This window comes from Orcinus orca, chromosome X (assembly GCF_937001465.1).
Source record: "Orcinus orca chromosome X, mOrcOrc1.1, whole genome shotgun sequence".
In the NCBI taxonomy this organism is placed as follows: Eukaryota; Metazoa; Chordata; class Mammalia; order Artiodactyla; family Delphinidae; genus Orcinus; species Orcinus orca.
Window position 1 is genome coordinate 60725700 of NC_064580.1, and position 24926 is coordinate 60750625.

At 38.6% G+C, this 24926-nt stretch overlaps 1 protein-coding gene across 7 annotated transcripts in view; it reads left to right on the forward strand.

Annotated features, from left to right (window-relative positions):
- The window catches only part of EDA (ectodysplasin A), a 374305-nt gene that overhangs the window by 256789 nt on the left and 92590 nt on the right, over window positions 1-24926 (forward strand). For all 7 annotated transcript variants that reach the window (XR_007474751.1, XM_049704620.1, XM_049704621.1 and 4 more), the window contains exon 2: window positions 13358-13463. Coding sequence is in view for 6 of the 7 variants with exons in the window: in XM_049704620.1 (XP_049560577.1) it covers window positions 13358-13463 (106 nt within the window). In the remaining variant the exon portion in view is untranslated. The remainder of the gene's footprint in view (window positions 1-13357; window positions 13464-24926) is intronic.

Here is a 24926-nt window from a genome sequence, read left to right on the forward strand (position 1 = left end):
TGGGCCCCCTGCATGGGGAGCGAAGAGTCTTATCCACTGGACCACCAGGGAAGTCCCAGCAGCCACTGATTTTTTTTCCTTAAATGATTTTATTATTTATTTGTTTGATTGTTCGTTTATTTATATTTAACCTACTTATTGGAGTATAATTGCTTTCCAATGGTGTGTTAGTTTCTGCTTTATAACAAAGTGAATCAGCTATACGTATACATATATCCCCATATCTCCTCCTTCTTGCATCTCCCTCCCACCCTCCCACTCCAACCCCTCTAGGTGGTCACAAAGCACCGAGGTGACCTCCCTGTGCTATGCAGCTGCTTCCCACTAGCTATCTATTTTACATTTGGTAGTATATATAAGTCCATGGCACTCTCTCACTTCGTCCCAGCTTACCATGTTTACTGCGTGTTTACTGCATGTTTACTCCTGTCTTGCCGCTTAGTTCTTCAGAACCTTTTTTTTTTTAGATTCCATATATATATGTTAGCATATGGTGTTTGTTTTTCTCTTTATGACTTATTTCACTCTGTATGACAGACTCTAGGTCCATCCACCTCACTACAAATAACTCAATTTCGTTTCTTCTTTATCCATTCATCTGTAGATGGACACTTAGGTTGCTTCCATGCCCTGGCTATTGTAAATAGAGATGCAGTGAACATTGTGGTACATGACTCTTTTTTAATTATGGTTTTCCCAGGGTATATGCCCAGTAGTGGGATTGCTGGGTCGTATGGTAGTTCTATTTTTAGTTTTTTCAGGAACCTCCATAGTAGCTGTATAAATTTACATTCCCACCAACAGTGCAAGAGGGTTCCCTTTTCTCCACACCCTCTCCAGCATTTATTGTTTGCAGATTTTTTTCATGATGGCCATTCTGACTGGTGTGAGGTGATATCTCATTGTAGTTCTGATTTGCATTTCTCTAATGATTACTGATGTTGAGCATTCTTTCATGTGTTTGTTGGCAATCTGTATATCTTCTTTGGAGAAATGTCTATTTAGGTCTTATCTTCTGCCCATTTTTGGATTGGGTTGTTTGTTATTTTGATATTGAGCTGCATGAGCTGCTTGTAAATTTGGGAGATTAATCCTTTGTCAGTTGCTTTATTTGCAAATATTTTTTCCCATTCTGAGGGTTCTCTTGTAGTCTTGTTTATGGTTTCCTTTGCTGTGCAAAAGCTTTTAAGTTTCATTAGTTCCCATTTGTTTATTTTTGTTTTTATTTCCATTTCTCTAGGAGGTGTGTCAAAAATGATCTTGCTGTGATGTATGTCATACAGTGTGATCTGCCAATGTTTTCCTCTAAGAGTTTTATAGTGTCTAGACTTACATTTAGATCTTTAACCCATTTTGAGTTTATTTTTGTGTATGGTGTTAGGAAGTGTTCTAATTTCATTCTTTTACAAGTAGCTGTCCGGTTTCACCAGCACCACTTAGGGAAGAGGCTGTGCTTCCTCCATCATATATTCTTGCCTCCTTTATCAAAAATAAGGTGACCGTATGTGCGTGGGTTTATCTGTGGGCTTTCTATCCTGTTCCATTAATCTGTATTTCTGTTTTTGTGCCAGTACCATACTGTCTTGATTACTGTAGCTTTGTAGTATAGTCTGAAGGTAGGGAGCCTGATTCCTCCAGCTCCGTTTTTCTTTCTCAAGATTGCTTTGGCTATTCGGGGTCTTTTGTGTTTCCATACAAATTGTGAAATTTTTTGTTCTACTTTGTGCCATTGTTAGTTTGATAAGGATTGCATTGAATCTGTAGATTTCTTTAGGTAGTATAGTCATTTTCACTATGTTGATTCCTCCAATCCAAGAACATGGTATATCTCTCCATCTGTTCGTATCATTTTTAATTTCTTTCATCAGTGTCTTATAGTTTTCTGCATACAGGTCTTTGTTTCCTTAGCTACGTTTACTCCTGGGTATTTTATTCTTTTTGTTGCAATTGTAAATGGGACTGTTTCCTTAATTTCACTTTCAGATTTTTCATCATTAGTGTATAGGAATGCAAGAGATTTCTGTGCATTAATTTTGTATCCTGCTACTTTACCAAATTCATTGATTAGCTCTAGTAGTTTTCTGGTAGCATCTTTAGGATTCTCTATGTATAGTATCATGTCATCTGCAAACAGTGACAGCTTTACTTCTTTTCTGATTTCAATTCCTTTTATTTCTTTTTCTTCTCTGATTGCTGTGGCTAGAACTTTGAATACTATGTTGAATAATAGTTGTGAGAGTGCACATCCTTGTCTCGTTCCTGATCTTAGAGGAAATGCTTTCAGTTTTTCACCATTGAGAATGATGTTTGCTTTGGGTTTGTCGTTTATGGCTTTTATTATGTTGAGCTAGGTTCCCTCTATGCCCACTATCTGGAGAGTTTTTATCATAAATGGGTGTTGAATTTTGTCAAAAGCTTTTTCTGCATCTCTTGAGATGATCATATGGTTTTTATTGTTCAGTTCGTTAATATGGTTATCACATTGATTGATTTGTGTATATTGAAGAATCCTTGTATCCCTGGGATAAATCCCAGTTAATCATGGTGTATGATCCTTTTAATGTCTTGTTGGATCCTGTTTGCTAGTATTTTGTTGAGGATTTTTGCATCTATATTCGTCAGTGATCTTGGACTGTAATTTCCTTTTTTTGTAGTATCTTTGCCTGGTTTTGGTATCAGGGTGATGGTGGCCTCATAGAAAGAGTTTGGGAGTGTTCCTTCCTCTGCATTTTTTGGAAGAATTTGAGAAGCATGGCTGTTAGCGCCTCTCTACATGTTTGATAGAATTCACCTGTGAAGCCATCTGGTGTTGGGCTTTTGTTGTTTGGAAGATTTTTAATCACAGTTTCAATTTCATTACTTGTGATTGGTCTGTTCATATTTTCTATTCTTTCCTGGTTCAGTCTTCGAAGGTTATACCTTTCTAAAAATTTGTCCATTTCTTCCAGATTGTCCATTTTATTGGCACAGAGTTGCTTGCAGTAGTCTCTTATGATGGTTTGTATTTCTGCATTGTCTGTTGTAACTTCTTCTTTTTCATTTCTAATTTTATTGATTTGAGTCCCCTTGCTCTTTTTCTTAATGAGTCTGCCTAATAGTTTATCAATTTTGTTTATCTTCTCAAAGAACCAGATTTTAGTTTTATTGATCTTTGCTCTATTGTTTTCTTTGTTCCTTTTTGATTTATTTCTGCTCTAATCTTTATGATTTCTTTCTTTCTGCTAACTTTGTGTTTTGTTTGTTCTTCTTTCTCTACTTCCTTTAGGTGTAAGGTGAGATTGTTTATTTCAGAATTTTTCTGTTTCTTGAGGTAGGCTTGTATTGTAAGTTTATTGTATAAACTTCCCTCTTAGAAGTGCTTTTGCTGCATCCCAAAGGTTTTGGGTCATCGTGTTTTCATTGTCATTTGTCTCTAGGTATTTTTTGATGTCCTCTTTGATTTCTTCAGTGATCTCTTGGTTATTTAATAGCGTATTGTTTACCCTCCATGTGTTTGTGTTTTTTAAGGTTTTTTCCCTGTAAGTCATCTCTAATCTCAGAACGCTGTGGTCAGAAAAGATGCTTGATGTGATTTCAATTTTCTTAAATTTACTGAGGCTTTATTTGTGACCCAAGATGTGATCTATCCTTGAGAATGTTCCGTGCGCACTTGAGAAGAAAGTGCACACGGAAATCTGCTGTTTTTAGATGGAATGTCCTATAAATAACAGTTAAATCTATCTGGTCAATTGTGTCATTTAAAGCTTCTCTTTCCTTATTTATTTTCATTTTGGATGATCTGTCCATTGGTGTAAGTGAGGTGTTAAAGTCCCCCACTATTATTGTGTTACTGTCGATTTCCTCTTTTATAGCTGTTAGCAGTTGCCTTATATATTGAGGTGCTCCTATGTTGGGTGCATATATATTTATAATTGTTATATCTTCTTCTTGGATTGGTCCCTTGATCATTATGTAGTGTCCTTCCTTGTCTCTTGTAACATTCTTTATTTTAAAGTCTATTTTATCTGATATGAGTATAGCTACTCCAGCTTTCTTTTGATTTCCACTTGCATGGAATATCTTTTTCCATCCCCTTACTTTCAGTCTGTATGTGTCCCTAGGTCTGAAGTGGGTCTCCTGTAGACAGCATATATATGGGTCTTGTTTTTGTATCCATTCAGCAAGCCTGTGTCTTTTGGTTGGAGCAGTCAATCCATTCACGTTAAGGTAATTATCGATATGTATGTTCCTATGACCATTTTCTTAATTGTTTTGGGTTTGTTTTTGTAGGTCCTTTTCTTCTCTTGTGTTTCCCACTCAGAGAAGTTCCTTTAGCATTTGTTGTAGAGCTGGTTTGGTGGTGCTGAATGCTCTTAGCTTTTGCTCGTCTGTAAAGCTTTTGATTTCTCCATCGAATCTGAATGAGATCCTTGTCGGGTAGAGTAATCTTGGTTGTAGGTTCTTCCCTTTCATCGCTTTAAGTATATCATGCCACTCCCTTCTGGCTTGTAGAGTTTCTGCTGAGAAATCAGCTGTTAACCTTATGGGAGTTCCCTTGTATGTTATTTGTCGTTTTTCACTTGCTGTTTTCAATAATTTCTCTTTGTCTTTAATTTTTGCCTATTTGATTACTTATGTGTCTCGGCGTGTTTCTCCTTAGGTTTCTCCTGTATGGGACTCGCTACGCTTCCTGGACTTGGGTGGCTATTTCCTTTCCCATGTTAGGAAAGTTTTTGACTATAATCTCTTCAAATATTTTCTCTAGTCCTTTCTCTCTTTTCTCCTTCTGGGACCCCTATAAGGCATATGTTGTTGCATTTAATGTTGTCCCAGAAGTCTCTTAGGCTGTCTTCATTTCTTTTCATTCGTTTTTCTTTATTCTCTTCCACAGCAGTGAATTCCACCATTCTGTCTTCCAGGTCATTTATCTGTTCTTCTGCCTCAGTTATTATGCTATTAATTCCTTCTATTGTAGTTTTCGTTTCAGTTATTGTATTGTTCATCTCTGTTTGTTTGTTCTTTAATTCTTCTAGGTCTTTGTTAAACATTTTTTGCATCTTCTCGATCTTTGCCTCCATTCTTTTTCCCAGGTCCTGGATCATCTTCACTATCATTATTCTGAATTCTTTTTCTAGAAGGTTGCCTATCTCCACTTCATTTAGTTGTTTTTCTGGGGTTTTATCATGTTCCTTCGTCTGGTACATAGCCCTCTGCCTTTTCATCTTCTCTGTCTTTCTGTGAATGTGGTTTTTGTTACACAGGCTGCCGGATTGTAGTTCTTCTTTCTTCTGCTGTCTGCCCTCTGGTGGATGAGGCTGTCTAAGAGGCTTATGTAAGTTTCCTGATGTGAGGGACTGGTGGTGGGTAGAACTGACTATTGCTCTGGTGGGTAGAGCTCAGTAAAACTTTAATCAGCTTGACTGTTGATGGGTGGGGCTGGGTTCCCTCCCTGTTGGTTGTTTGGCCTGAGCCGACCCGACACTGCAGCCTACCTGGGCTCTTTGTTGGGGCTAATGACAGCCTCTGGGAGGGCTCACGCCAAGGAGTACTTTGCAGAACTTCTGCTGTCAGTTTCATTTTCCCGACAGTGAGCCACAGCCAGCCCCCACCTCTGCAGGAGACTCTTCAACACTAGCAGGTAGGTCTGGTTCAGCCTCCTGTGGCGTCACTGCTCCTTCCCCTGTGTCCCGACACACACATTACTTTGTGTGTGCCCTCCAAGAATGGAGTCTCTGTTTCCCTCAGTCCTTCCAAAGTCCTGCAATCAATTCCCACTAGGCTTCAAAGTCTGATTCTCTACAAATTCCTCCTCCCGTTGCCGGACCCCCAGGTTGGGAAACCTGACGTGGGGCTCAGAACCTTCACTCCAGTGGGTGGACTTCTGTGGTATGTGTTCTCCAGTCTGTGAGTCACCCAACCAGCAGTTACGGGAATTGATTTTACTGTGATTGCACCCCTCCTACCGTCTTATTGTGGCTTCTCCTTTGTCTTTGGATGTGGGGTATCTTATTTGGTGAGTTCCAGTGTCTTACTGTCGATGACTGTCCAGCAGCTAGTTGTGATTCTGGTGTTATCGCAAGAGGGAGTGTGAGCACATCCTTCTACTCCGCCATCTTGGTTCCTCTCTGTGTTTGTGATTTTTACAGATTTTTTCCTGTAATTGATTTCTAGTTTCATAGCGTTTTGGTCGGAAAAGATACTTGATACGATTTCAATTTTCTTAAATTTACCAAGGCTTTATTTGTGACCCAAGATATGATCTATCCTGGAGAATGTTCCATGAGCAGTTGAGAAGAATGTGTATTCTGTTGGTTTTGAATGGAATGTCCTATAAATATCAATTAAGTCCATCTTGTTTAATGTATCATTTAAAGCTTGTGTTTCCTTATTTATTTTCATTTTGGATGATCTGTCCATTGGTGAAAGTGAGGTGTTAAAGTCCCCTACTATGATTCTGTTACTGTCAATTTCCCCTTTTATGGCTGTTAGCATTTGCCTTATGTATTGAGGTGCTCCTATGTTGAGTGCATAAATATTTACAATTTTTATGTCTTCTTCTTGGATTGATCTCTTGATCATCATGTAATGTCCTTCTTTGTCTCTTGTAATTGTCTTTATTTTAAAATCTATTTTGTCTGATATGAGAATTGCTACTCCAGCTTTCTTTTGATTTCCATTTGCATGGAATATCTTTTTCCATCCCCTCAGTTTGAGTCTGTATGTGTCCGTAAGTCTGAAGTGGGTCTCTTGTAGACAGCATATATATGGGCCTTGTTTTTGTATGCATTCAGCCAGTCTATGTCTTTTGGTTGGAGTATTCCATCCATTTACATTTAAGGTAATTATGGATATATATGTTCTTATTACTATTTTCTTAATTGTTTTGGGTTTGTTATTGTAGGTCTTTTCCTTCTCTTCTTAAAAATATTTATTTATTTATTTTTTTGGCTGCATTGGGTCTTTGTTGCTGCATGCCGGCTTTCTCTATTGACGGTGAGTGGGGGCTACTCTTGATTCAGTGCACAGTCTCCTCATTGTGGTTCCTTCTCTTGCTGCGGAGTATGGTCCCTAGGCCCTCGAGCTTCTGTAGTTGTGGCTCACAGGCTCTATAGCGCAGGCTCAATAGTTGTGGTGCATGGGCTTATTTGCTCCACGCCATGTGGGATCTCCCTGGACCAGGGCTCAGACCCATGTCCCCTGCACTGGCAGGTGGACTCATAACCACTGCACCACCAGGGAAGTCCTCCTTTTCCTTCTCTTGTGTTTCCTGTCCAGAGAAGTTCCTTTAGCATTTGTTGTAAAGCTGGTTTGGTGGTGCTGAATTCTCTTAGCTTTTACTTGTCTGTAAAGTTTTTAATTTCTCTGTCGATTCTGCATGAGTTCCTTGCTGAGTAGAGTAATCTTGGTTGCAGGTTTTCCCTTTCATCGCTTTAAATATTTCCTGCCACTCCCTTCTGGCTTGCAGAATTTTTGCTGAAAGATCAGCTGTTAGCCTTATGGGGATTCCCTGTATGTTATTTGTTGTTTTTCCGTTGCTGCTTTTAATATTTTTTGTTTGTATTTAATTTTTCATAGTTTGTTTAGTATGTGTCTTGGCATGTTTCTCCTTGGATTTATCCTGTATGGGACTCTCTGTGCTTCCTGGACTTGATTAACTATTTCCTTTCCCATATTAGGGAAATTTTCAACTATAATCTCTTCAAATATTTTCTCAGTCCCTTTTTTTTTCTCTTCTTCTTCTGGGACCCCTATAATTCGAGTGTTGGTGCATTTAATGTTGTCCCAGAGGTCTCTAAGAGTGTCCTCAATTCTTTTCATTCTTTTTTCTTTATTCTGCTCTGCAGTAGTTACTTCCACTATTTTATCTTCCAGGTCACTTATCCGTCTTCTGCCTCAGTTATTCTGCTATTGATTCCTTCTAGAGAAATTTTAATTTCATTTATTGTGTTGTTCATCATTGTTTGTTTGCTCTTTAGTTCTTCTACGTCCTTGTTAAACTTCCCTTGTATTTTCTCCAGTCTATTTCCAAGAGTTCGTATCATCTTTACTATCCTTACTCTGAATTCTTTTTCAGGTAGACTGCCTCTTTCCTCTTCATTTGTTTGGTCTGATGGGTTTGTACCTTGCTCTTTCATCTGCTGTGTGTTTCTCTGTCTTCTCACTTTGCTTGACTTACTGTGTTTGTGGTCTCCTTTTCACAGGCTTCAGGTTCATAGTTTCCTGTTGTTTTTGGTGTCTGCCCCCAGTGTGTATGGTTGGTTCAGTGGGTTGTGTAGGCTTCCTGGTGGAGGGGACTGGTGCCTGTGTTCTGGTGGATAAAGCTAGATCTTTTCTTTCTGATGGGCAGGACCGCGTCTTGTGGTGTGTTGTGGGGTGCCTGTGACCTTATTATGATTTTAGGCAGCCTCTCTGCTGATAGGTGGGGTCGTTTTCCTGTCTTGCTAGTTGTTTGGCATAGGGTGTCCAGCACTATAGCTTGCTGGTCGTTGGGTGGAGCTGGGTGTTAGCATTGACCATCTCCATCTCTTGGAGAACTTTCGCTTTTTGATATTACGTGGAGCCGGGAGGTCTCTGATGGACCAATGTCCTGAACTCAGCTCTTCCACCTCAGAGGCACAGGCCTGACACCGGCCGGAGCACCAACAGCCTGTCATCCACACGGCTCAGAAGAAAAGGGATAAAAAAAAGAAGGAAAGAAAGAAAAAAATAAAATAAGGTAAAGTTATTAAAATTAAAAATAAATTATTAAAAATAAATAATAATTTTAAGTAATTTTTTAAAAAGGAGAACAAAATGGTCAGACGGAACCCTAGGACAAATGGTAAAAGCAAAGCTCTTCAGACAAAATCACACAAAGAAGCAAACACATACAAACTCACAAAAAGAGAAAAAGGAAAAAAATATGTATATCTTGTGGGAAGTCTGAAGTCTTCTGCCAGCATTCAGTAGGTGTTCTGTAGGAGTTGTTCCACATGTGGATGTATTTCTGATGTATCTGTGGGAAGGAAGGTGATCTCCACGTCTTACTCCTCCACCATCTTGAAGGTCTCCCCCAGTCACTGATTTTTGTCTTTACCGTTATACTACACAAAGGTTAGTTTTCCCTCCTATCTCTAATTGAGACAAATAAGATCATTGTGAGTAGGGATCCTCTTTCAGTTTAAGCAGTGTTTTGTGTTTTTTCAATGAGAAAATAGAAACTATGTTCTGTTCAAAGCATTTTCATATACAGGCAGTCCCCTTCTAATGTACACTTGACTTATGAATGTCCCATACTCATCAACAGCCTCTCTGAAAGGACTTTAAGCTACTCCTACTACCCATGGAAGCTGGAGTTGTTTCTTCCATCTGCAGGAGTTGGTTTCTCCCTCAGCTCTCCTCTTCTGGGAGCCTGAGTTCTCATAAGCTCCCATCAGACCTTTTGGAACAATTAACATGTGAGCACATTCTCCTACTGCTGCTGCCAGGACACAGGAAGGTGCTGGTGACCGTGCGAAGAATCCCCATAGGAGCTGAGCCCATGAAGGAACACAAAGAGTATAAAGAAAATTCTGGAATTCTGGTTGGTGATGGTGGGGAGGTTCTCCATTTGTGCTTCAAAATTCCTTTCCGCTAGAAATAGCATTATACTATAATAACATACCTATGTAAAACTGAGTTTTCTGACTCACTTATCCAGACCACAGCCAAGAATAAGCAGTAAACAAATGGCCTCTCAGCCGCCAGAGTATATGCATCTTACTTATTGGAAAAGCCATTCAAAAACCCACTGATTGCCTATTTATTCTGTTTGTACATGATTCTAATTAGTTTTAATGAGATGTGAGATGTCAAGCCTATAGGAGGTTATAAGCAGCAAATTTGAAGAGACTGGAAAAATGTTATAAGTAGATGAAGTGAAATATGATAGTTGACAGCAAGGTAAGAGACCGAAAAAGCATTAAAAAGAAGTTTAAGAACTCAAAAGCCAACCACAATGAAAAACTCCTTCACATCCACAAGCATGGCTAAAATGAAAAATCGACAACACCAAACGTAGTGAAAATGCAGAGCAGTGGATTGCTCACACATTACCAGTGGGAGTAGGAAAAGGTACAGTCACTGGAGAATACTTTGACAGTTCCCTTACAGTAAATAGTTACCATATAGCCCAGAGGTTCCACTCCTAGGTGTTTACCCAAGAAAAATGAAGACATATATCCCCTCAAAGCCTCATACTCATATCAGCTTTATTCATAATAGCCCCAAACTGGAAATAACCCAAATGTCCCTCAAAAGGCAAATGCATTAAAAAGTTATAGTATATCCGTACAATTAAATACTACTCAGGAAGAAAAAGGAATGAACTACTGATACTCACAACAACGTGGATGAGTCTCACAGACATTGTGCTGAGGGAAAGAAGCAACACAAAAATCATATAAACATATTGTATGATCCCATTTATGTGAGGTTCTAGAATGGGGAAAACTAAGCTATGGTGATAGAATCAGAACAGTGGCTGCCTGAGGTTGGAGTAGCACTGAAGAATGACTGGAAGGGACACAAGGGAAAATTCTGGGGTGATGGAATTGTTCCATATCTTGATTTGGGTGGTGGTTACAAAGGTGTGTATTTTTCAAACTGTATGCTTAAAATGTGTGCACTTTATTGTATGTAAATTTTAGCTAAAATTTTCATAAAGTACATAATTTACAAAGGGAGAAAATCCTTCAGAGGACCCCCCTGCTACAGGGTAAAATCTTAACTCCTTAACATGATCTGGCCTTTGTTTAATGTCTCTTGGCTCATTCCTTACCATTCCTCTCCAACTCCTACCACTTACTTTATGCTACTTGTATTTCCAAAAACTGCTTCTCTGTCTATTTCCTCTGAACCTTGAAGCACAATGCTCCCTTTGCCTGGAATTCCTTTTCATTTTCTCATTCATCACTAAATCCTCAATATCCTTCAGGACTCACAGAGGTAGCACCTCCTCCAAAAAGCCTTTTCCACTCCCAGTCTGTATTAGGTACTTTCCCTCTTCCTCCCAGAGAACTTTATGCTTCTCTCTAACAAAGCATGTATTGCTCTGTAATGTTAAGTGTAACTTTAAAAAACCCTGAAAGCCATAGTGGACTGGTGCCATTTAATGTACAGGCAAATAGTCTTCTACATATTCAGTAAACCCTGAGTGAAATCATATATTGTAGACTTAATTTCTATCCAAAATAGCTGAAGTGAGTTTAAGCACTCAAATTTATCATGAAAACTCTTCTATCCAGAATTACTTGTTCTTCTATAGTTGCAAATGATTGAGATTTTAGTGTAAATAGCAGTTTGGTATTATATTATTACTAGTATGATAGCTTATTTATATTGTGGGTTAAGTAACTTTCTATGGGCTTTATCTGGAAACCTAGCCAGACTTTATTACGTTGATTCTACGGGAAAGTGCATTTTACATTCCAGTCAAGTGACAAAAACACTGCTCAGTTGAACCATGTGAAATTGCTGATATTCAACCATTTTTGACATACTAAAATGGCAGTTTCATGTGATTCAACCTAAATATTTTTAAATACAACCCTATGGCAAGTTGGAGATTGTTAATTATGTATTTAATACATGAATATATTCTATAAGATGCTAATTTTGTATATTAAGGCTATTGGGTATAATTGTTTTACATAAACAGTAAATTACAGGATTTTTAAGAAAGTTTGTGTAGAATGTTAAGGCTTACTTGAGTTCTACCCATCTTTTTTCCAGTTAATCACAGATGCAACAGACATGAGGATATTCTGGAATTGTTTATTTTTTGAACCAACAATAGGGTGAAAATGCAGATTCATTTCTTCTTTTTAACCTCCAAACTATCTAACCAGTCTATTTTTAATATTAATTTTAATTACAATAATAGCTAACATTTATTGAGTGCATATTACATGCTGGGTACTGTGCAAACCCAGCTACTTTATGAGCAAAGTACTATTATTGTCCCTATTTACAGTTGAGGAAATTAAAGCTTAAGGACCTTGCCCAAGGTTACACAGCTATAAGTGGCAGAGTCGGGTTTGGAATCACTTTCAGTCCTACTACTCTGTCCACTGTTTACCTCAGGCACATTTTTTTTAACCACAAGTAAGCACTCATGCTGAAAAATTATGATTCAATTCAGCAAGTATATATTTAAGCTGTGATTACCACTAGTGATACCAGGCCCATTCACATATGAAATATGTTGTATTATTATGAGAGACCATCATTTGACAGTAGAGGACTAAGTACCAAAATGCTGTAAGCGTTCTGTTGGGATCTAGGAAAGGGAGAGAATAATTGTGTGCTTTATTATTATTAACTCCCAGAAGAGCGTTGGCATAAATGGTACCATCCAATCATAATTGGATACACAGCATTCTGGGAACAAGCCAAAAGTTCAGCATAAATAGAAATGTGGAAAAATCATGGATGTATAATAATGAAGTTCAAGAGGGAGTAGCAAGCCCAAGTCTAATTCTGGGCAGACATCAGTAGTATATAAGGGAACTTAAAAATCTATGACTGGGCTCTCTGAACCCCAGAACTATGCTGACAAGTAGGACTGAATGATTACTCATTAGGTATTTGGGGCAGATGAGAGGGGGGCAGAAGAGATTAACCAAAATTTCGTGCCTACATTTTTGGGATAATAATGTTATCAAAAATAAAAGAATTTGTGCAGTGGAGGGGAGGATGGGCTCAGGATTTAGACACTCTGAATTTTTTTTATTGGAAGTATAGTTGATTTACAATGTTGTGTTAGTTTCAGGTGTACAGCACAGTGATTCAGATGGAAAAATATATATATACATATTCGTTTTCAAACTCTTTTCCCTTATAGGTTATTAAAAGATATTTGTAGTTCTCTGTGCTATACAGTAGGTCCGTGTTGTTTACCTATTCTATACACAGTAGTGAGTATATGTTAATCCCAAACTCCTAATTTATCCCTCCCCCTCTTTCCCCTTTGGTAACCATAAATTTGTTTTCTATGTCTGTGGGTCTATTTCTGGTTTGTAAATAAGTTCATTTGTATCTTTTTTTTTATATTCCACATATAAGCAATATTATATGATATTTATCTTTGTCTGGCTTACTTCACTTAGTATGATAATCTCTAGGTCCATCCATGTTTCTGCAAATGGCAACGTTTCATTTTTTATGATTAATATTCCATTGTATATTCCATTCCATATATATAGTATATGTATATATATATACACAGTACATCTTTATCCATTCATCTTAAACACTCTGAATTTAAGGTGAAGGCAGACTGTCTACAGAAAGCCAGTTTTTTATGTTGGCTATAGTTGACTGGGGTCAACCTTTGACTTATCTACTTGTTATTTTTCAGGTGGCCCTTCTGAATTTCTTCATCCCTGAAGAAAAGTCATACTCTGAAGAGGAGAGTAGGCGTGTTCGCCGCAATAAAAGAAGTAAAAGCAGTGAAGGAGCAGATGGTAAGTCTATTTGGGTGATCCTTTATCACATATCAGTTGATGAGAGTACCATTCTGAGAACTACCTTTTCAAGTGTACTTCACCATCTCCTATATTTTCCACAGACGCAAGGTCACAGAAGGTTTTTCTAGCTTAACCTACCTAACCTACTCTTTTGACATAGAATTGACTGTACAAGGATCCTGTCTCCTCCAACCCCAGTACCTTTAGTCCTTTCACAGTATGTCTGATAGCCATGGTAGCATTTGTACCTCTCAAGATCACCCTCCATAAGGACTTCATCTCTCCTGGGGACATCCTATATCAACTAAGGCCACCAAGAGAATTCAGTCCTATTCTTGGAATGACAGAGTACTGTGCCATGGTGGCACTTACATGGTATGTTAAATCCAGTGATAATTATGTCACTGTTGGTGTCAGCTACCATGCCTCTAGAACTCATCTGTAAGTTCCTTGAGGGCAGGGATTCATTTCTCTTTGTAAAGCTCCAGAATCTAGCCTAGTATCTAGCAAATTGTTGGTGTTTGTAATGTAAGTTGGTAATGTTGATTGCCCCTTCAGCTGGGTTATGATGTGCCATGAAAACCATCCCTATTGAAGGTGAAACAGATTTGAGTTAACTAACAATGCATTTTGTGGGGCATAACAAAATGTTGAGCTAGCTCCTGGGCAGGGTCTTTGAATCGCTCTATTTTAACATCATTCTGTCAATTGACAGAATGCTACCTCTTTAGGGTAGGAGTTTGTAGAATGCATAGCTATGGGCTGTTGTAAAGCCATCTGGATTCAAAGACAGCACGTGGCTGGCTAAATCTGCCAAAGATAAATGTTCTGGAGGGTTACAAAGCAATATGACTTTATGAAGGTGAAAATCAGATTTTTTTAAAGCTGACATTTGTCAGTGTAAGTAAGGGCCAGTGATGGAAGCAGTTCCAGACCGCATGAGCAATTGAAGCAATGGGGCCAGGACTTTGTCATTTGGAACAAAAAGAGGTAAAACTGGATGAAGTCTGAAAAAGAGCTCAGAAGAAGGACCTGTAATAAAAGAGAGGCAGAAATAAGTAGGCTGTTTTTAGTCAATGGAGGTGGCAGCTTTGAGCCCTTCAATTGAGAAATGGACCAGCGGGGCCATTCTCTAGAGCAGATACTTTGCATACAATTCATGACCAAGTTCAAGCCTAGGAAATGTGGTCCATGAAGTAATAGGCACCCATTATTCATATACTGCTTGCTGCCAGTTTCCTGGAAGTCTTCAGAAAGCTATGTAGAAACTGAGAACTGAGAATCAAGGTCCCTTTCCTCTCCTTATCATCTTACTCTTTGATGCATGTGGGTCTTTCCACCTTTGACTCTTCCCCTGAACTATTCCCAGTACCACAAAATCTTTCATATTCCCTGATTGCTAAGGAAGAGAAAAGAGAGGTGGTAAGAGCAATATCACCTTCTGTAGTGGGCATGGTCTTCCCTTCCTCTCCACAGGGGAGGTCCAATAGCTTCTAAAGTTTACGTCTTCATCTGGCCTTCCAAGTTTTCTCGTAAAGAAGGCAGCTTCCTTCACTCTCCCAAACCACTTTATCTGGATCTGGCTACTAGCATCTCTGCTATTGATTTTCCTTACAGTGTTTATTCTGTTTTGATACAAAATAGTTTTTCCCTCTGTTGAAGGCCAAAGCATATCATTAATTTTTAGTACTTCTTATCTAATTTCCTCCTGGTCTGATACTCTTGTCAGTCACTAGACACTAGTCACTGTGTGCCAGTGCCTAACTTCTCATACAATCCCAGATATTTTCTTTAAACAGTATAGCAGGGAGGAATCCAAGAGCCCCTTAGAGTTAGGAGAATAGAATGCTTGGGGGTTCTGGGATTTGATTAGATTTCCAACCTTTCACCTGGGAGGCTATAGCACCACTTCTTTAGATGTGGTGGGTGCTCCAGTGATTTAGAGGGTGACAAGCCAATCCAAATCTCCTTTACTTTTGAACCATTCCTCTTACTCTGCTGAGTGTATGGTATATTTATTCAAAACATTCTTCAAATATTTACTGAGAAAATACAGCAGTTTCTATAATACTAGAATGAAAATGCCATAAGGATAATCGTGTTTATTTACTTTTACATCCTCATTGCCCAGGAAAGGACCCGGCGCATAGTAGACCCTCAATAAATATTTCTTGTTGCCCTCAAAAAGCTTAACTTCCAGTGTAAAGAGACAGATAATAAACAAAATTGGTGGTGGTAAGTGTTGTGGAGAAAAATATACCAGGGCAAGAGGGAGAGAACGTGATGAAGTGTGCTGTAAGGTGATCAGGGAAGGTCCCTCTAATAAGGGAACATCTGAGAAAAGACCTGAATGAAATGAAGGTGTGAGCCATGTGAATATCTGGACCGGGTGCAGGGAAAGAAGGAGAGAAGAAGCAGTAAATACAAATGCTCTGAAGTAGAAGAATGCTTGATATGTTCCAGAAAGATCAGTATGGCTGGGAGCAGAGTGAGCAAGAAGGAGAAGGAAGCAGATGAGATCAGAGGGGGGAAAATCAAACTTAGAGCCTTGTTGTAGGCCAAGCTAAGGACTCTGACCTTCACCCTGCATGAGATGGGGAACCATTGGAGAATTTTGAGCAGAGGCATGACAGGGCCTGACTTATGTTGTAAGAGAATCTCTCTGGCTACTGTAGGGAGAAAGAACAGAAGCAGAAAGATGTGTAGTGGAGTGTAACAATAACCCAGGCGAGAGATGATTGTAGTTTAGACCAGGATGGAGACAATGGGGGTGGGTGGGGAGGAGTGGTCAGATTGTGGACAGATCTTTGAAGGAATAGCTGACAAGATTTGGAGGTTCACTAGATAAGGGGTATGAAAGAGAAAACCAAGGACGACCCCACAGTTTTGAACCTAAGGAACTAGACTAGTGGATTTGCCATTTCTGAGACGGAGAAACAGGAGAAGAGGAATGTAAAGGGATGTAAAGAAGGAATCAAGAATTCAGTTAGGCATGCTAAGTTTGAAGTGTCTACTAGGCACTAAGTATATATGTTAAAGAGGCAGCTGGGTATATAAATCTACACCGTATATCAAGACAACGTGTCTCAAGACAATGAGCTGACTCTTAAAAGAATAAAGAACTTCTCATTGAAGAAGTGAGTCAGTCTGTAAACCATATGAACAGAGTAAGAGGTTGGATGGGATAGGTAAATCAGAGGGGGGTGAGTTAAGGACAAAAAAAAAGCCTATTAGGTGTTGTTTCTAAATCCACAAGTTACTTGATATATTATAATAAAAAGTTAGCTATCCAGGGACTTCCCTGGTGGCGCAGTGGTAAGAATCCGCCTGCCAATGCAGGGTACATGGGTTCGAGCCCGGGTCTGGGAAGATCCCACATGCCGTGGAGCAACTAAGCCCGTGTGCCACAACTACTGAGCCTGTGCTCTAGAGCCCACGAGCCACAACTACTGAAGCCCGCACACCTAGAGCCCATGCTCCGCAAAAAGAGAAGCCACAGCGATGAGAAGCCCGCACACTGCAACGAAGAGTAGCCCCCGCTCACCACTAGAGAAAGCCCGTGTGCAGCAATGAAGACCCAACACAGCCAAAAATAAATAAATAAATTTATTTTAAAAAAAATTTACCTATGCAGCTCAGGTTTGCATCACAAATATCAAAAAAAAAAAAAGTCATTTACCTTGAACATTTAAGAGCCTGACAGGGATTTCAGGAAGAAAACATTTTTCAAAGGTCAAAAATAGAGATAAGTTTAAAAAGAGAGCAGGAAAATCAGTTCTAATTCCTTGTATAATTTTTGATGTTACTATCCTTTAATTTCACTTCTCAAAACTTTATTTTATTGTCATTTAACAAGACTTCTAGGCACTACCAGAAGTATAAAGATGAATAAGACCCTCAGAGAAGCTTACATTTTAAGGAGGGAGCAGATACATTTATTGGCAACAGGTAAAAATTAAGCAAAGGTAGGGTGAAGCTGAGTCCTAGAGTTTTACCTTACACAGTACATAGAAGACACTCAAACATTTGTTAAATGAATAACCAAACAAGAAAATGGGCAGGGGGTGGAAGGAGTCTAGATTTTTTTCTGTCTAGGAACTATAGGCATTAAGCTTGATGATCTTCACTAATCCCTGTGGGAGAAAAAAAGTCTTAACAAATGGTTCATTCACACTTAGGAAAAGCAAGGGACGTCGGGATCCTTAAGAGCCTGCATAGGTTCACCAAGAATAAATCAGACTGTTTTCCTGTTTTCACCAGACTGCTAAACTAGTTGCTTAGGGGCATAACATAGACATAGTCTACCTTTTTTTAATTTATATTTTATTGAGGTATAGTTGATTTACAATGTTGTGTTAGTTTCAGGTGTACAGCAAAGTGATCTAGTTTTATATATATATATGTGATATTTATACACATATATAAATAATATTTATACACACACATATGTATATACTCTTTTGCAGATTCTTTTCCCATATAGGTTATTACAAAATATTCAGTATAGGGCTTCCCTGGTGGCGCAGTGGTTGAGAGTCCGCCTGCCGATGCAGGGGACACGGGTTCGTGCCCTGGTCCGGGAAGATCCCACATGCCGCGGAGCGGCTGGGCCCGTGAGCCATGGCCGCTGAGCCTGCGCGTCCGGAGCCTGTGCTCTGCAACGGGAGAGGCCACAACAGTGAGAGGCCCGCGTACCGAAAAAAAAAAAAAATTCAGTATAGTTCCCTGTGCTATACAGTAAGTCCTTGTCTTTTATCTATGTTATACATAGTAGTGTGTATATGTTACTCCCAAATTCCTAATTTATCCCTCCCCCCACATTTCCCCTTTGGCAACCATAACACACAGTCGATCTTGCCTTAAAAAAATGTCAGTGGCTATATCCAGGTCATACCCAATCTTTCTGACCCACCATTCAAGAAATGATTGGATTCATCTCGTTTTATTCCTTTGGATCACTCTATAAATGAAGGCATTGACTAGGAAGCGGGAGTCCCAAACACAGGGTTAGTTTTCCTCCAGTATAAATCGTGGCACTTTATAACTTAAAGAAAATGCGTGAGATCTTTTTCTTTACTACATCTCTATCTTAAATTTACTGCTCCTGTTTTGAGTTGGCCAAAAGTAATTGATATCAGCTTTAAGTTCATTTTTGCTAATTATATGAGGCTTTTCGCTTATTGTTGTTCTGCAAGGAAAGCACGATCCCTTCATTGAAGGTGTTGTGAGTCACGACAGTTACAAAAATCTGTGCCAGGATTTCCTGCTGAGATCCATCTTTGTGATATGTTTCTGAAATAATAATAGTTCTAGGTGGCTTGCTTAAACATCTCTTGCTGGGTACTCCAGAAATCTGCAGAACGTAATTTTCTAGTTAGAATGAAATGTAGAATATATTCAGAGGGTCAGGAGGTCTTAGAAGCAGATAAGTGAATCCAGAATTTCCACAGAGATAGTGTCCATATTTTATAAATATTATTGTAAAACCATCTGTTCTCTTCTGTAGGAGCATTTTCAGAAATCAAGCACAATATTAATATCTCTCCATACCTACCATCCCCCCATATTTCTGTCCTAGTAAGAGAATAAAAATAAAAGTGCAGCATTGTGTAATAGAAAAGGTATTAGATTGAGTCACAATTTCTGTATCCTGATCCTGATGTTACTGCCACCTTATCAGGCATGTGACCTTAGAGGAGTGACATCCCTCTGAGCCTCAGTTTCCTTAGCTATAAATGGGAATAATTAGGCTTGCTTACCTAATGCAGTCATTGTAATAATCAAAAGTGTTAATGTATGCAAAAGCTTCAGAAGTTAGCAGCTATTAGTAAATTCTGTCTGGAAAATGAACATAGTAGCATGGTCTCCGAGGCATTTTAGGCACTCATATTCATTAATTTATGAATAACCACTCTAATGTCTACAGAGGTACTCTCTTTCAGACAGACTGTCCTTTTTTGTACTCACAGATACTATCGAAGCCCATGGAAAGAAGACTCCAAGCCTCAAGTTATGGCCTACCTCATCACAAGAAATGATCACATCTGTACACTTCCATGTCACTCTCTTACTCTGGCTGGCTGGCTGTGTATATGTGTCTCTTTTTTCAGTATCTCTTCTTTGTAGTTTTCTTTACCTTTGGACAGATCAAGAAAAACTTAGTATTCATTTTTGGTATAATAAAAGAGTAAAGGGAAAAAACAAATAAGATTGAAATATATCCTTTGTCCTTCGTTTCTTAAAAATAATAATGGAATAAGACTTAGCCAGCATTAAGTTGATACAGATGAAAATGAAAGACTATGATCTCAGAGAAACAGACTTCTGCCTATACAAATATTAACTAGAGTTAAGAAGTGCCCTCATTCTAGTACTGCTCTTGTATTTACTGCTTTTTAGTGAGCCATCACTGTGCTATTATCAAATGAGAGAGATGAAAATCGTTTTGAGAACAGATGGAGTGTCAAGGGCTTGTTCACAAGACAAAATTAAAGGTTTTGTGGGTTTACCATGTGTGTAGACTTGAAGAGGACTGTTGATTTCAGCTGTACATTCCCCAAGGTTGCCTACGGGTCATGGAAGCCAACAGCTTAAGTACCTACAGCACAACACTCTGGAGCCCTCTGCCTTTTCATCTTGTCTATCTTTCTGTGAATGTGGTTTTTGTTCCACAGGCTGCCGGATTGTAGTTCTTCTTGCTTCTGCTGTCTGCCCTCTGGTGGATGAGGCTATCTAAGAGGCTTGTGTAAGTTTCCTGATGTGAGGGACTGGTGCTGGGTAGAGCTGACTGTTGCTGTGGTGGGCAGAGCTCAGTAAAACTTTAATCCGCTTGACTGTTGATGGGTGGGGCTGGCTTCCCTCCCTGTTGGTTATTTAGTTAGTTCTTCTTGTTTCTGCTGTCTGCCCTCAACGATGTGATATTTTGATACACATATACATTGTGAAATAGTTACCACAATCAAGCTAATTAACATTTCCATCACCTGACATAATTCCCCTTTTTTTGTGGTGAGAACACCTAGTCTCGTAGCAAATTTCAGGTATAGAATAGAGTATTATTAACTATAGTCACCATGCTATGCATTCGCTCTTCAGAACTTACTCACCTGCGTAACTGAATCTTTGTACCATTTGATCAACAACCCCCCCCACCATTTCCTCTACCCCCAAGCTCCTGGCAACCACCTCTTCTGTGTGTGTGTGTGTGTGTTTATCACATTTTCTTTCTTCATTCATCTGTTGATGGATACTTACATTGTTTCCATATCTTGGCTATTGAGAGTAATGCTGCAATGAATATGAGAGTACAGATATCTCTTCAAGATACTAATTTCATTTCCTTTGTATATACACTCAGAAGTAGGATTGCTGGATCATATGGCATTTCTATTTTTAATTTTTGAGGAACATGCACTCTGTTTTGCATAATGGCTATACTGATTTACATTCCTGTCAACAATGTACAAGGGGTCCCTTTTCTCCCCACCCTCATCAACACTTGTTGTCTCTTGTCCTTTTGATAATAGCCATCCTAACAGATATGAGGTGACATCTCATTGTGATTTTTGACTTACATTTCCTTGATAATTAGTAATGTTGAGCATCTTCTCATATATCAGTTAGCTATTTGTATGTCTTCATTAGAAAACCATCTATTCAGATCCTGTGCCCATATTTTAATCAGGTATGTATGTATGTATGTATGTATGTATGTGTGTATGTATGTATGTATTTGCTGTTGGGTTGTTTGAATTCCTTACATATTTTGGATACTAACCCCTTATCAAATATGTGGTTTGCAAATATTTTCTCCCATTCTATAGGTGGTGTCTTCACTCTGTTGATTGTTTCCTTTTTCGTGCGGAAGATTTTAGTTTGATGCTATCCCACTTGTCTTGTTTTTGTTGCCTGTGGGGTTTTTTTTAATAAATTTATTTTTTTTATTTATTTATTTTTGGCTTCATTGGGTCTTCATTCCTGTGCCTGGCCTTCTCATTGCGGTAGCTTCTCTTGTTGCAGAGCACAGGCCCTAGGTGCGTGGGCCTCAGTAGTTGTAGCACACGGGCTCAGTAGTTGTGCCTCGTGGGCTCTAGAATACAGGCTCAGTAGTTGTGGCTCACGGGCTTAGTTGCTCCGCAGCATGTGGGATCTTCCCGGACTAGGGCTCACACCTTTGTCCCCTGCATTGGCAGGCGGATTCTTAACCTCTGCGCCACTAGGGAAGCTCTGCCTGTGGTTTTGAGGTCATATCCAAAAACTCATTGCCCAGACCAATGTCAAGAAGTTTTTCCCCTGTATTTTCTTCTAGTAGTTTTACAATTCCACATCTGTATTTAAGTCTTTAATCCAGTTTGAGGGGTTTTGTTGTATATGCTATGAGATAAGGGTCCAATTTCATTCTTCTGCATGTGATGTCCAGTTTTCCCAGCACCACTTATTGAAGAGACTATTCTTTCTCCCTTCTGTGCTCTTGGCACCCTTGTCGAAAATCAATAGCCCATAAATGCGTGGATTTATTTCCGAGCTCTCTATTCTGTTCCATTGGTCTATATGCCTTCTTTTTTGCCAGGCCCATACTGTTTTGAGTACTATAAATTTGTAATGTACTTTGAAATCAGTACATGTAGTGCCTCCAGCTTTGTTCTTTTTGCTTAAGATTGCTTGGGCTATTTGGGGTCTTTTGTGGTTCCATATAAATTTTATGATTGTTTTTTTCTATTTCTGTGGAAAATGTCATTGGAGTTTTGATAGGGATTGTATTGAATCTAAAAATGGATTTGGGTAATATGGACATTTTAACAATACCAATTCTTCTAATCCATTTTTTGTGTGTCTTTTTCAATTTCTTTCATCAGTGTTTTGTACTTTTTAGTGTACAGCTATTTCACTTCCTTGGCTAAATTTATTCATAAGTATTTCATTCTTTTTGATGCTATTGTAAATGGGATCTTTGTCTTGATTTCTTTTTTTGGATAATTCCTTGTTAGTGTGTAGAAACACAATTGATTTTTGTATTTTTATTTTGTATCCTGCAACTTTACTGAACTCGTTTATTATTTCTAACAGGTTTTTGGTGGAGTCTAGGGTTTTCTATATATAGGAACATACCATCTGCAAACAGAATCAATTTTTCTTTTTTCTTTACAATTTGGATGTCTTTTATTTCTTTTTCTTGCCTAATTGCTCTGACTATAGGACTTCAAGTACTGCGTTGAGAATGGCCATCCTATCTTGTTCCTGATCTTAGAGGAAAGGCTTTCAACTTTTCACTGTTAAATATGATTTTAGCTGTGGGCTTGTTGTATATGGCCCTTATTAAGTTGAGATGCATTCCTTCTATACCTAATTTGTGAAGAGTTTTTTTATCAGAAAAGATGTTGACTTTTGTCAAATGCTTTCTGCATCTTTAGAGATGATCATATGATTTTTATCTTTCATTCTGTTAATGTGATGTATCACATTTGAGAATATAAGTTGCTTCACCCATTTTTGGATATTAATCCAACTTTCTAGTAAAATTAAACATTAGAATACCTTTGATACAGTTTTGGGAATTTATCCTACATGTATAACAACACTACATAGGTCAAATATATATAAGGATGTTTATTATAGCACTGTTTTAGTGGCAAAAGAGGGATAACCCTAATCTCTATGAATAAGGAAATGGTTGATTGACTAAATTGTGACATAGCCATAATATTGAATATTATACAGGTATTAAAAGGAATGAGTTAGAGTTTTATAGATGCATCTGAAAGAATAGGCATATTCTTTTGCTGCAAGTTTCAGAGTAATATGTATAATACTATCACATTTTCATTGAAAAGGGAAAGATTTTTACCATATGACCCAGCAATCCCACTACTGGGCATATATCCTGAGAAAACCATAGGTCAAAAAGATACATGCACCACAGTGTTCATTGCAGCACTATTTACAATAGCCAGGACATGGAAGCAACCTAAATGTACATCGACAGATGAATGGATGAAGAAGATGTGGCACATATATACAATGGAATATTACTCAGCCATAAAAAGGAACGAAGTTGAGTTATTTGTAATGAAGTGGATGGACCTAGAGAGTGTCATACAGAGTGAAGTAAGTCAGAAAGAGAAAAACAAATACCATATGCTAATGCATATATATGGAATCTAAAAAAAAACGGTACTGATGAACCTAGTAGCAGGGCAGGAATAAAGACACAGATGTAGAGAACAGACTTGAGGACACAGGGAGGGAGGGGAAGCTGGGACAAAGTGAGAGAGTAGCATTGATGTATATACGCTACCAAATATAAAATGGATGGCTACTGGGCCATCAGCAAGGAGATCAGCTCAATGCTTTGTGACGACCTAGAGGGGTGGGATAGGGAGGGTGGGAGGGAGGCTCAAAAGGGAGGGGATATGGGGATATATGTATACATATAGCTGATTCACTTTGTTGTGCAGCAGAAACTAACACAATGTTGCAAAGCAATTATATTCCAATAAAGATGTAAAAAAAGAGACAAAGATTTTTAAACCCTAAGAATGTTTATAACTATATAGTTATAGCTATAGATATATAATTACGTAGAAACAGTGGTGGGAAGCAGAGGCACCAAGTGAATTAATGATTACCTCAGGTAGAAGGAGGTTGGATAGGAAAGCGAGAACTGTTTAGTGATTCTTTGTACAGTTCTGAATTGTTTGACTTGTTACAGTAAGCTTGTGCTACTGTAATTTATTTTTTAAATGTAACAGGAAAAATTGTATAAAATGGGGAGAAAAATGGACTGGAAGGGGCATGAGGGAGACAAAGAAGGCAGTTAGAAGGCTGATGCAATGATACACATAAGAGATGGCGGTGGCTAGATTAACATAGCTGCAATGGAGACTGACGTAGACAGATTTAGTTAGTAGGTAGAAAAAATTAAGTGAAAAAATTTTAATTTTTAATTAAAAAATTAAAAATTTGACTGAGGGGAGAAAAAGAGGAGCCAAGGAAGCCACCCAGGTTTCTGGCAAGGTGCTGTACTATTTACTGCGATAATGATCCGAGTAGGAAAATGAGTGTTTTTAGACAGGTCAAGTGTCAGGTCCCTATGGGCAATTCAAGAGGAGAAAACCTATAAACAGTTGGAGATATGTATCTGAAGCTCAGGAAAAATATCTGGTCTGGAAATATAGATATGGAGATCATGAGCTATGTTAAGACTCTCTCAGTTACAGGTGACAGATAGCTGGCCTAAACTGGATTAAGGGGTTTTTTTTTGTTTTTTGGTTTTGTTTTGTTTTAAAGAGGGCATAGGATTTATTGGCTCATTTCTAACTATAAAGTCTCTGACAAAGTTGTCTTAAAACATGGCTGCATCTTGGAGCTCAAATGATGTCATCAGGACTTTCTCAGTTCTGCTTCCCTTTATATTGGCCTTATTCTTCAGGCAGGTTCTCCCTATAAGGTGGCAGAAATAGC